This window comes from Cherax quadricarinatus, chromosome 38 (genome assembly GCF_038502225.1).
Source record: "Cherax quadricarinatus isolate ZL_2023a chromosome 38, ASM3850222v1, whole genome shotgun sequence".
Taxonomy (NCBI): Eukaryota; Metazoa; Arthropoda; class Malacostraca; order Decapoda; family Parastacidae; genus Cherax; species Cherax quadricarinatus.
This window is the reverse complement of record NC_091329.1, coordinates 533,725-547,500: the sequence shown is the minus strand read 5'-3', so window position 1 is coordinate 547,500 and position 13,776 is coordinate 533,725. Positions and strand designations below refer to the sequence as shown.

The 13,776-nt window shown below is 45.8% G+C and overlaps 1 protein-coding gene across 5 annotated transcripts in view; it reads right to left on the bottom strand.

Moving 5' to 3' along the window:
• The window catches only part of LOC128692932 (N-fatty-acyl-amino acid synthase/hydrolase PM20D1), a gene marked incomplete at its 3' end in the record, with an annotated part of 98,867 nt that overhangs the window by 33,851 nt on the left and 51,240 nt on the right, over positions 1-13,776 (bottom strand). For all 5 annotated transcript variants that reach the window (XM_070091980.1, XM_070091981.1, XM_070091983.1 and 2 more), the window contains 1 exon segment: positions 12,644-12,821. In XM_070091980.1, coding sequence (XP_069948081.1) covers positions 12,644-12,821 — 178 coding nt within the window.

The following is a 13,776-nucleotide window of genomic DNA, read 5'->3' as shown; positions in this document are numbered from 1 at the left end:
GTGTACACTATGTGGGGTGTACACTGTGTGAGATGTAAACTATGTGGGGTGTTCACTGTGTGAGATGTACAATTGTGTGGGGTGTTCACTGTGTGAGATGTACACTATGTGGGGCGTTCACTGTGTGAGGTGTTGTACACTGTGAGATGTACACTTGTGTGGGGTGTACACTGTGTGAGATGTACACTATGTGGGGTGTTCACTGTGTGAGGTGTTGTACACTGTGGGAGGTGTACACTGTGTGAGATGTACACTTGTGTGGGGTGTTCACTGTGTGAGATGTACACTATGTGGGGTGTTCACTGTGTGAGATGTACACTATGTGGGGTGTTCACTGTGTGAGGTGTACACTATGTGGGGTGTTGTACACTGTGTGAGATGTACACTGTGTGATATGTACACTGTGTGAGATGTACACTATGTGGGATGTTCACTGTGTGAGATGTACACTATGTGGGGTGTTCACTGTGTGAGGTGTACACTATGTGGCGTGTTCACTGTGTGAGGTGTTGCACACTGTGTAAGTTGTACATTTTGTGAGGTGTTCACTGTGTGAGATGTACACTGTGTGGGGTGTTCACTGTGTGAGATGTACACTATGTGCGGTGTTCACTGTGTGAGATGTACACTATGTGGGGTGTTCACTGTGTGAGATGTACACTATGTGGGGTGTTCACTGTGTGAGATGTACACTATGTGGGGTGTTCACTGTGTGAGATGTACACTATGTGGGGTGTTCACTGTGTGAGGTCTTGCACACTGTGGGAGGTGTACACTGTGTGAGATGTACACTTGTGTGGGGTGTTCACTGTGTGAGATGTACACTATGTGGGGTGTTCACTGTGTCAGGTGTTGCACACTGTGGGAGTTGTACACTGTGTGAGATGTACACTTGTGTGGGGTGTTCACCGTGTGAGATGTACACTATGTGGAGTGTTCACTGTGTGAGATGTACACTATGTGGGGTGTTCACTGTGTGAGGTGTTGCACACTGTGGGAGGTGTACACTGTGTGAGATGTACACTTGTGTGGGGTGTTCACTGTGTGAGATGTACACTATGTGGGGTGTTCACTGTGTGAGGTGTACACTATGTGGGGTGTTCACTGTGAGAATTGTTGCACACTGTGTAAGATGTACATTTTGAGGTGTTCACTGTGAGAATTGTTGCACACTGTGTAAGATGTACATTTTGAGGTGTTCACTGTCTGAGATGTACACTGTGTGGGGTGTTCACTGTGTGAGATGTACACTATGTGGGGTGTTCACTGTGTGAGGTGTTGTACACTGTGGGGGGTGTACACTGTGTGAGATGTACACTTGTGTGGGGTGTACACTGTGTGAGATGTACACTATGTGGGGTGTTCACTGTGTGAGGTGCTGTACACTGTGGGAGGTGTACACTGTGTGAGATGTACACTATGTGGGGTGTTCACTGTGTGAGGTGTTGTACACTGTGGGAGGTGTACACTGTGTGAGATGTACACTTGTGTGGGGTGTACACTGTGTGAGATGTACACTTGTGTGGGGTGTACACTGTGTGAGATGTACACTATGTGGGGTGTTCACTGTGTGAGATGTACACTATGTGGGGTGTTCACTGTGTGAGGTGTACACTATGTGGGGTGTTCACTGTGTGAGGTGTTGCACACTGTAAGATGTACATTTTGTGAGGTGTTCGCTGTGTGAGATGTACACTGTGTGGGGTGTTCACTGTGTGAGATGTACACTATGTGGGGTGTTCACTGTGTGAGATGTACACTATGTGGGGTGTTCACTGTGTGAGATGTACACTATGTGGGGTGTTCACTGTGTGAGGTGCTGCACACTGTGTAAGATGTACATTTTGTGAGGTGTTCACTGTGTGAGATGTACAGTGTGGGGTGTTCACTGTGTGAGATGTACACTATGTGGGGTGTTCACTGTGTGAGATGTACACTATGTGGGGTGTTCACTGTGTGAGGTGTACACTATGTGGGGTGTTCACTGTGTGAGGTGTTGCACACTGTGTAAGATGTACATTTTGTGAGGTGTTCACTGTGTGAGATGTACACTGTGTGGGGTGTTCACTGTGTGAGATGTACACTGTGTGAGGTGTTGTACACTGTGTGAGGTGTTATACACAATGTTAGATGTATACTTTGTGGGGTGTTGTACACTGTGAGGTGTTGTGCACTGTGTAGGGTGTTGTACACTGTGTGGGGGTGTTGTACACTGTGATGCAGTTTAGATGGGCTTGTGAGGTCTCTAGGGAGGTGTTATACACTATGTGAGATGTTGTACACTTTGTGAGGTGTTGTAGGCTGTGTGAGATGTTGTACACTGTGAGGTGTACAATGTGAGGTGTACACTTTGTGAGGTGTTGTACACTGTGTGAGGAGTTATACACTCTGTTAGATGTATACTTTGTGGGGTATTGTACACTGTGAGGTGTTGTACACTGTGTAGGGTGTTGTACACTGTGTGGAGGTGTTGTACACTGTGTGAGGTGTTATACACTATGTGAGATGTTGTACACTTTGTGAGGTGTTGTAGGCTGTGTGAGATGTTGTACACTATGTGAGGTGTACAATGTAAGGTTTACACTTTGTGGGGTGTTGTATACTGAGGTGTTGCACACTGTGTGGGGTGTTGTACACTGTGTGAGATGTACACTGTATGGGGTGTTGTACACTGAGGTGTTGTACACTGTGAGATGTACAGTGTGGGGTGTTGTACACTGTGTGAGATGTACACTATGTGGGGTGTTGTACACTGTGAGATGTACACTGTGTTGGGTGTTGTACACTGTGTGAGATGTACACTGTGTGGGGTGTTGTACACTGTGTGGGGTGTTGTACACTGAGGTGTTGAACACTGTGTGAGATGTACACTGTGTGGGGTGTTGTACACTGTGTGAGATGTACACTGTGTGGGGTGTTGTACAGAGGTGTTGTACACTGTGTGAGATGTACACTGTGTGGGGTGTTGTACACTGAGGTGTTGTACACTGTGTGAGATGTACACTGTGTGGGGTGTTGTACACTGAGGTGTTGAACACTGTGTGAGATGTACACTGTGTGGGGTGTTGTACACTGAGGTGTTGTACACTGTGTGAGATGTACAACACTTTGTGGGGTGTTGTACACTGTTTGAGGTGTTGCACACTGTGTGGGGTGTTGTACACTGTGTGAGATGTACACTGTGTGGGGTGTTGTACACTGAGGTGTTTTACACTGTGAGATGTACACTGTGTGGGGTGTTGTACACTGAGGTGTTGTACACTGTGCGATGTACACTGTGTGGGGTGTTGTACACTGTGTGAGATGTACACTATGTGGGGTGTTGTACACTGTGTTGGGTGTTGTACACTGAGGTGTTGTACACTGTGTGAGATGTACACTATGTGGGGTGTTGTACACTGTGTGAGATGTACACTGTGTGGGGTGTTGTACACTGTGTGAGATGTACACTGTGTGGGGTGTTGTACACTGAGGTGTTGTTCATTGTGTGAGATGTACACTGTGTGAGTCACCAGTTCTGTTTCTCATTCCAGTGGTTCCCAAACTGGGGGTAAATTACCCCCTGGGGGTAATTTAACCATTTTTGGGGGGTAATGGAGGGGTGACAGAAAAAAAGTTATGAATTCTGAAAATCAAGAAAACAATGCGGTACCTGGTATGAGGATTATTGTTAACTTTGTCTTAGTATATAAAGTTGTAAAGTAAACCTATTATAAGTAATAAAGTTAAACCAAATAACAATAAACATCAAAAACTAATATACAGTATTAGAAAAGAAGAAATATATAGGTAAGTGTGTGGAAACCCAAAAGTATTTTGACAAGTATGCTTCAGGACAAAAGTCACTCAGTAGCCCAGATCGACCTGTCCAGTACGCGTCACTCACTTCCTGAGGCTGCCTCTATTTCACACTGTCAGTTTATCTGTGAGCATCAGCCGAGGTAGACATAAGCTGGTATGAAGCCAAGAATTCCTAAACTAGCTTCAAGTATGCAACTCCATCCATCCCACTGATGTTCTTGACATCTTTGGTAATAGTCATTAGAGATGCACAATGTTCAAATACAATAAATAAAAGAAAATATCTCAAATGTGTATTTTGGGGGAGAATTAATGGTGGATTAAAGGGTAAAGGTTGATGCGAGAAAAAGTTGGGTCAAGGCGTGTAATGCACCTGAGAAGAGAGGAATGCAAGAGGAGAGAGAGAGATTTTGGGAGATGCTAATGAATGGTACTTAGGTGAACCAAGTGAGGAGTAATTGCTGGTTAAGGGACCTGAATGCCAAAGTTAGGTGACTATAGAGGGTTGGTAGGGGTAAAGTCCTAGTTGTGTAAATGATAATGGGAGCCCTTTTGATTGAATTTGTTATAGAAAGGGGTAGTTAATAGGTAATCTACTAAGAAAAAGAGGGATATAAGTATTACGATAAGGAATGAAGGAATGACAGTAGTGTTGGATTATGCTATTGGTAGATAAAAGGACCCTGTTCAGTAGACTTTTTCAGGATGTACGTATGTTTATCGAGGGGCCACAGATATATCAGATCACTCTAGTTGTGTGCCCTACAATTGAGAGTCGGTAGATGGGATACAAGGAGAATAGAAGTATCCAGGAAGAGAGAGAAGGTATAAACCAAAAGAGGAGGCCAGTTAGGGTAAGATATAACAGCTATTGGAGGATAGATACCAATGAGGCCGCATAGGCAATGGGGTCGAAGAGGAATGTAGGTTTCTGTAGTGTTAGAGTGTTCAGCAGAAGTGTGGTTACAGGAAAGGGCAGGAGGGAGAGGAGTGATTGGTGGAATGGGATGCATGTAGCCGAGGTAGTAAGGAGAAAAAAGTTAAGCATATGGAGAAGTACAAAGTAGAAGTGATGCAAGGAAGGGAAGAGTTATGGAGAAAAGAGAGAGGTTTCGAAGAGTGGTGAAGCAATGTAAAAAGAGAGCAAATGAGAGAGAGTGGGTGAGCCTGTTATCCCAACAAAATGTTGATAAGTTGTTTTTTGGAGCGAGATTAATACATGGAAGCCTAGGAGAACAAAATGGACATGGTCCAGTTATAGGAGATAGGCGTTATTAAATGGTTGAGTTAGAAGGTAAGTGGGAAAAGATGGAGGGGAATACTGAAGGAATTAATAAATGTTGATGAAGATAGGGTAGCTGTGATCGTGTAATAGGCAAGGAGGAATAACATCTTTGTAGGAGGGTGAGGAAGAGCCAGTTAGGCGTGTGGGGAAGTTCGTGGAGGCAGTAGGTTAAAATTGAAAGGGGGTAAGGCAAGCTGGGATTGATGGGATAAAGGGAAGACTAGATGTTAAATCAGGTGGGGATATAGTGGGAGTGGTTGGTAATTCATAATCTTGTATGGAAGAGGGTACCTAGGGATTTGCAGAGTTATTGCATTAGTTTCCTTTGTAGGGGATTAGAAGAGGCAAAAATTATAGGGGATAAGTCTAACTGCGTGTACCTGGTGAAGGTGTATGGTAGGAGTTATAATTGGAAAGAATTAAGAGTAAGACGGAGAATAGGATAGCAGATGAACAAGGAGGCTTTAGGAAAGGTAGGGGTGTGTGGACTCAAGGTGTTTACAGGAAACATATATGAACAGTATAGATTAAGGCTAAAGAGGTCTTGTGGCATATGGAATGAGGCGTATGACCAGGGTGGATAGGGGCAATGTGGCAGATGTTGAGTGTATGGTGTAGGAGGTTAGGTTAATGAAAGCAGGAAGAGTTTTGGTGAGGATAGTGTGTGAAGCTCAAGTTAGGAGTATAGGAAAGAGGGAAATCCCAGTAAAAGTAGGTCCTTAGACAAGGATGTGTGATCGGTCAACCGTGGTTGTTTAATATATATAGGATGGGACAGTGAAGTATGCGTGGTCTCTGGCAAGAGGCGTTGGAGTTAAAAGATTAGAATCACACAGGAGCTGTCACCAGCTTGCTGCTGATGACACTGGGTGCTCTGGGAGATTCTGAAGAGAAGCTGCAGAATTGGTGGATGGGAATCTCTGGTAGAAAAAGAAGAAATTAAAGGTGAAGAGGAAAGAGTAAGGTTAAGGAGGATAACCAAAAGATTAGGTGATGAAGATTGAATATCAGATTTGGAGGGAGAGAGTATGGAGGAGGTTGAACGTATTCAGATATTTGGGAGGTGGATGGTGTCAACGGAATGGGTCTAAGTGAGATGAGGTGGAATCATAGAATTGATGAGGGAAAGAGTTGGGAGTTGGTGCACTCCTAGAGTTCTGGTGAGACAGAGAACTTTGTCCTGAGGCAAAAGAGGGAATGTATGGAGAGCATAGGGTTTACCAACGCTCTTATATGGGTGTGAAGCCATGGGTGATGAATGCTGCAGCGAGGAGAAGGCTGGAGGCAGGAGATGTCAGCCGTTCTGAGGGCAATGGGTGTGGTGTGAATTATAATGTGAGAATCTGTAGTGGAAGTTAGAGAGGTGTGGATTACCAAAACTGGTTGTCCAGAGGGCTGAGGAAGGGTTGTTGAGGTGGTTCGGACATGTAGAGAGAATGAGCAAATAGAATAAATTTCAAGAAGTTGTATCCAGTTCTGTTAGTGGAAGGAAGGCCGGTAGGGGTCGGCCTAGGAAGGGTTGGAGGAGGGGTAAAGAGGTGTGTGAGGGCTTGGACTGCAGGCATGCGAGCGTCAGGATAGGAGAGAGGAATGAGACAAATGGCTTACTGGATGTGTTGTTGGAGTGTGAGCAAAGTAACATTTATGAAGGATTCAGGAACGGGCAGGCCGGACTGAGTCCTTGGAGCCTGGGAAGGCAGGTGCCTGGGTGAATGAAGGAGTGGGTGTTAATGGGTTGCAGGTTTACCTGTACGGTGAGCACCCTTCTGGCAAGACAGTGATGGAGGAATGATGGTGAGTTTTTCCTCGGGCCACCCTTGCCCTGGTGGAATCACCGGCTAAGTGTGGATAATAAAATAATTATTCGTTATTTTCTGTTTATTGCTTGCGATGCACCAATGCGACCGTGAGGTGTACAATCAGGTGTTGGTGTACGACCACGAAGGCAAGTGCCTACTTTGTGAGGTAACATGAATGAGGCAATACACCTATATGACCGTAACATTGAGCGAGTTGGTAATACTTGTGGATAAATGGTATATACGATTATTAATGGTATATAAACAACAAATGCACGTTGATCCTTTACCGACGCAGCTGCTCACAACAGTGGCTCAAGTTGTCCACCCGGAAGGAACGCGTAAGCATATATCCGTTGCGTCAAGAGCAGGCATCGATTGAATGGAAGTTGTCAGAGTTTCGTGGCAATAGATCCGGACAAGCAGTTTCTTAAGCAGTATGGGAATAGTGCTGAATAAGCGCATAGCTGGTTCCACTTATAAAAGCCGAAGAAATAATATTTCAGTTGAAGTTGTCGGCTATCCTATAAGTGAATGAATTCCGATTCTTCTAGAACGAGTAGAAGTCGCCCAGGCGAAGTCTTGCGTCAGTTTATCGCGGTTGTGGGAGGTTAGACTCCAAGATCGACTATAGCCAATTGGTGTTCTGACCCACGCATCAGAACACCAATACGCAAGCAGGTCTGACGAACCCAACAAGGAATGCCTGGTGACAACACCGTAATTCACCAAACTACCTGATAAAACCACAGACTCCAAGACCTATCGCCACAGAAGATTAAACTTCTCAATACCTAAGAATCCGAATTCAATGGACTATCATACTCCGACGCTTCTTCCAAGAATAGTGGCTTCTAAGGGGATAGCTTGAACCACTTCATAAGAAACTCTTCATCGCTATCCCACATAAGAAAAAGCCCACTGTAGTGGGTCTGCTCACAAACTTGTCCAGTCTCCTTTCCAAGCTACCCAAGGTTGACTCTGCCAACCCAATTCCTACCGGTACATCAGGTCATATTGCCATGGTATCTTCACCTGACCTCCAGTGGACCACAAATAACTCGCGCCTTCTTCCACCCCAGGTGGTTCTGATGTGATTCTGAGCCCACTGTGTGGGCGCGTGACGTAGCTGGCCAGGATCACATTATAATGCATGGTGTATATTGCATGGTAATATACCTCAGTGGTAATGTTCACTGTGTGATGTGTACAGTGTACACTGTGACATGTGGTGTACCGTGTACACTGTGACATGTGGTGTACCGTGTACACTGTGACATGTGGTGTACCGTGTATACTGTGACATGTTTACCTGGAGTTTACCTGGAGAGAGTTCCGGGGGTCAACGCCCCCGCGGCCCGGTCTGTGACCAGGCCTCCTGGTGGATCAGAGCCTGATCAACCAGGCTGTTGCTGCTGGCTGCACGCAAACCAACGTACGAGCCACAGCCCGGCTGGTCAGGAACCGACTTTAGGTGCTTGTCCAGTGCCAGCTTGAAGACTGCCAGGGGTCTGTTGGTAATCCCCCTTATGTGTGCTGGGAGGCAGTTGAACAGTCTCGGGCCCCTGACACTTATTGTATGGTCTCTTAACGTGCTAGTGACACCCCTGCTTTTCATTGGGGGGATGTTGCATCGTCTGCCAAGTCTTTTGCTTTCGTAGTGAGTGATTTTATGTGCTGAAGCACAACACCTAACATTCTCAGAATCTTACAATAACATGTTTTTAAAATTGCAAAACTGTGGTCACTGTCTTGCACACACACACACACACACACACACACACACACACACACACACAGTAAGGAATCATTCAAGACACTGTACACCGTGTATGTCAGGCCCATACTGGAGTATGCAGCACCTGTTTGGAACCCGCACTTGATAAAGCACGTCAAGAAACTAGAGAAAGTACAAAGGTTTGCGACAAGGTTAGTTCCAGAGCTAAGGGGAATGAAGAAAGATTAAGGGAAATCGGCCTGACGACACTGGAGGACAGGAGGGTCAGGGGAGACATGATAACGACATATAAAATACTGCGTGGAATAGACAAGGTGGACAAAGACAGGATGTTCCAGGGAGGGGACACAGAAACAAGAGGCCACAAGTGGAAGTTGAAGACACAAATGAGTCAGAGAGATAGTAGGAAGTATTTCTTCAGTCATAGAGTTGTAAGGCAGTGGAATAGCCTAGAAAATGACGTAGTGGAGGCAGGAACCATACACAGTTTTAAGACGAGGTTTGATAAAGCTCATGGAGCGGGGAGAGAGAGGGCCTAGTAGCAACCGGTGAAGAGGCGGAGCCAGGAGCTAGGACTCGACCCCTGCAACCACAAATAGGTGAGTACAAATAGGTGAGTACACACACACACACACACACATACAGACACACACACACACACACACACACATACAGACACACACACACACACATACAGACACACACACACACACACACACACACACACACACGAGTCATGGTACGTGAAGAGGTGTCAGAGTGGGCGCCTGTGACGAGCGGGGTTCCACAGGGGTCAGTCCTAAGACCTGTGCTGTTTTTGGTAAATGTAAATGATTTAACGGAAGGGAAAGAGTCAGAAGTGTCCTTGTTTGTAAATGTGAAGTTAATGAGGACAGTTAAATCGGTCGAGAATCAGGAAGGACTACAAAAAGACCTGGACAGGCTACAAGCCTGGTCCAGCAGCTGGCTCCTTGAATTTAACCCCACCAAATGCAAAGTCATGAAGATCGGGGAAGGGCAAAGAAGACCGCGGACAGAGTATAGTCTAGGTGGCCAAAGACTGCAAACCTCACTCAAGGAAAAAGATCTCGGGGTGAGTATAATACCGTGCACATCTCCTGAGGCGCACATCAGTCAGATAACTGCTGTAGCATACGGGCGTCTGGCAAACCTAAGAATAGCGTTCCGATACCTCAGTAAAAAATCGTTCAAGACTCTGTACACCATATACGTCAGGCCCATATTGGAGTATGCAGTACCAGTTTGGAATCCACACCTGGTCAAGCATGTTAAGAAATTAGAGAAAGTGCAAAGGTTTGCAACGAGACTAGTCCCAGAGTAAAGGGGATTGTCCTACGAAGAAAGGTTTAAGGGAAATCGGCCTGACGACACTGGAGGACAGGAGGGTCAGGGGAGACATGATAACGACATATGAATACTGCGAGGAAGTAACAAGGTGAAGAGACAGGATGTCCAGAGATGGGACACAGAAACAAGGGGCCACAATTGGAAGTTGAAGACTCCTATGAGTCAAAGGGACGTTAGGAAGTATTTCTTCAGTCACAGAGTTGTCAGGAAGTGGAATAGCCTAGAAAGTGACGTAGTGGAGGCGGGAACCATACATAGTTTTAAGACTAGGTTTGATAAAGCTCATGAAGCAGGGAGAGAGAGGAGACCCAGTAGCAAACAGTGAAGAGTCGGGACCAGGAGCAATGAATCGACCCCTGCAACCAGAAATAGGCGAGTACACACACACACACACACACACACACAAAGACAGGATGTTCCAGAGACTGGACACAGTAACAAGGGGACACAGTTGGAAGTTGAAGACACAGATGAATCAAAGGGATGTTAGGAAGTATTTCTTCAGCCACAGAGTAGTCAGGAAGTGGAATAGTTTGGGAAGCGATGTAGTGGAGTCAGGATCCATACATAGCTTTAAGCAGAGGTACGATAAAGCTCATGGTTCAGGGAGAGTGACCTAGTAGCGACCAGTGAAGAGGCGGGGCCAGGAGCTTGGACTCGACCCCTGCAACCTCAACTAGGTGAGTACAACTAGGTGAGTACACACACACACACACACACAGTCAAACTGACCTCTCGCAACTGAAATGGCACGAGACACCAATAAGACAGGAAAATATCAACAGGTGTACCTCATCCGGGACAGAACAATAAACGGAAGGTATGAGAGAGAGAGAGAGAGAGAGAGAGAGAGAGAGAGAGAGAGAGAGAGAGAGAGAGAGAGAGAGAGAGAGAGAGAGAGAGAGAAAAAAAAAAAAAAAACCAAACACACACACACACACACACACACACACACACACACACACACACACACACACACACACACACACACACACACACACACACACACACACACACACATAACTAGGACAAAATGGTAACTAACACACACACACTCCTCCCCCATCCACTCAAGACAACGCACCAAAACAAGCCATATTCCAACCCCCTTCCTACACTCTAAGCCCTCACCTCTCCCAGTACAAGAAATTTCTTTATTACTGCCCCACACCCCAGTACTCATACCCGACTCTCGCCCAATACCCATCGTCCCCATTCACCCTCATCTACATCCACGATCTTCTCTTCCAGTGCAAGAAACCCCGCCCCCATCCTCACCCCAACCCACATGCACCCATTCCAACACCAGGGTGTCGGAATGGGTGCATGTGACAAGTGGGAGTTCCGCAAGAATCAGCACTAATGCCGGTACTAAGAACGACATAATGAAAGGGATAGAGTCAGAGGTATCTCTGTTCGCAGATGATGTGAAGCTAATGAGTATACTTACAGGTGAGGACCAGGAAAGACTACAAATGCACCTTTACAGGCTGCAGGTCTGATATGAGGTGGATACTGGAATTTAACCCCAGTAAGTGCAAAGTTATGGATAAGGGCAGGCGCTGTATAATCCTACGGGTTTAGCGCTTCCCCTGATTATAATAATATGGTTAAGGGCAAAGGAAACAGGAAACGGAGTACAGACTCGGGAGGGGAAAGACTGGAAACCTCACTCAAGGAGAAGGACCTTGGGGTGAGTATTGTATCAAGTATTTCACTTGTTGCACACCAACCGAATCTCTTGCAGCAAATGCGCATCTGGCAAATTTAAGATTAGCTTTCGGAAATCTTATTGAGGAAGTGGAACAAGCTAGAAAGTGGAGTGGTAGAGGCAGGCTCCATGCATAGCTTTAACACATACTATAAGACTTGAAGCCAGAAAAGCATGAACCCAGTAGCGGCCAGCAAAGAGGTAGGGCCAAGAGCTAAAACTCATCCAACGACATATAGTTAAGTACATATGGGGGGGTTAATACCCCCCCCCGCCCCACACACACACACACACACACACATACCGAGCACATCCACCATAAACTGCTGTAGCATGTGGGCGCCTGGCAAACCTGAGAACAGCGTTTCGACATCTAAAGTCATTCACGGCACTGTACACCATGTACGTCAGGCCCATACTGGAGTATGCAGCACCAGTATGGAATCCACACCTTGTAACGCACATCAGTAAATTGGAGAAAGTGCAGAGGTTTACAACAAGACTAGTCCCTGAGTTAAGGGGTATGTCCTATACGTAGAAGCTGAGGGAACTCAAGCTAATGACACAGGAAGGCTAGGGGTGATATGATAACGACGTACAAAATCGTGAGAGGAATTAACAAGGTGAACAGGGGCAGAATTTTTCAGAGATGGGATACAGGAACAAAAGGACACCAGTGGAAGTTGAAAACTCAGATGAGTCACTGGGATGTTAGGCGAGATTCATACATAGCTTTAAGAAAAGATACGATAAGGCTCTTGGAGCCAGGAGAGAGTGAACCTAGTAGCGACCAGCGAAGAGGCGGGGCCAGGAGCTATGAGTCTACCTCTGCAACCACATACAGGTGAGTAATACTGGTAGACGTATGTGTTATGACTAACGCAATGCAAAGAGTAATTCATTCATTTAGTGTTATAGCAAAGGCTAAGTTTTTTGCTCACTTTCTCTGAGAAACTGGTGGAAGCGCAGTAACTGTTCTGTGTCGTACTGCCCAACGTCAGTAGATACGGTGGGGATGGAGAGAGCCCGGGCCATCAGCTGGGGCAGTGTGTCTAGGTACCAAGTGGGCAGCTCTTCTGTGACTCCAGTGTCCACACCCAGCTCCTGGTAGTCAATATCCTGTCACGGAGACAACACATAAACATGTTAGCATGTCAACACCAACATCAACTCCACTTGCCTCCATACTCTTTTGTTCACTAAAATGTCTTGTAAGATTTATCTACTCGCTAAAAAGGTTCTTTAACAGTATATGGAGAATAACAGTAGAAAACACAATGAGACTTGAGAATCATGGTATAATAATAATAATAATAATAATAATAATAATAATAATAATAATAATAATAATAATAATAATAATACACATGTGCAACAGTTGGGTATTTCTAGTGTTGAAGCGTTTCACCTACACAGTAGGTTTCTAAAATTCAATAGAGTCAGCAGGTATAGTAGTGAAATGGAGATGATGTAAACAGTCCATCAACCTTGGAGAAATAGTATTTGAGGGGGTCAGTCCCTCAACCAGGAGAAGAGTTCAGTTCCATGGAGTTGAACTAACACCCAGGTACCTATTTTGCTGATAGGTGAACAGGGACAGCAGGTGTCCTAAGAGAAAACGTCCTAATGCATCCGTACCGGGGATCGAACCACGGGCCTCAGTGTGTGAGCTGGGTGTTCTAGCAATTGAACTACGGGATAGTAGCGCGGACAGTACAAACGTTATTATGCTAATGATGTACTATTATGGTGAGTCGGAAGGAAATCCGAGTCTAAAGCCTTCGGCCGCCGCAGGTGACTTCCAGTAACACTCGTCAGGAAACTATCCACTACGGTGCCTGGGGAAGGGAGGGTGCACGCGACCAGAATAGTACAAGGTGCAAAAGACGATGATGAGGGTGCACAAGGCTAGGATGGGAAATGCGCAAGTCAGAATGTCAGAATGGGAGAGAATAAACAAGACCAGGATGGGAAGGAGTGCACAGGGCTGGGATGGAAGAGGGTACAAAGATTATCAAAAAGAGTGGGAGGGAGAGGGTGCACAAATTGAGAAAGGGAGAGGGTGCAAGAGATT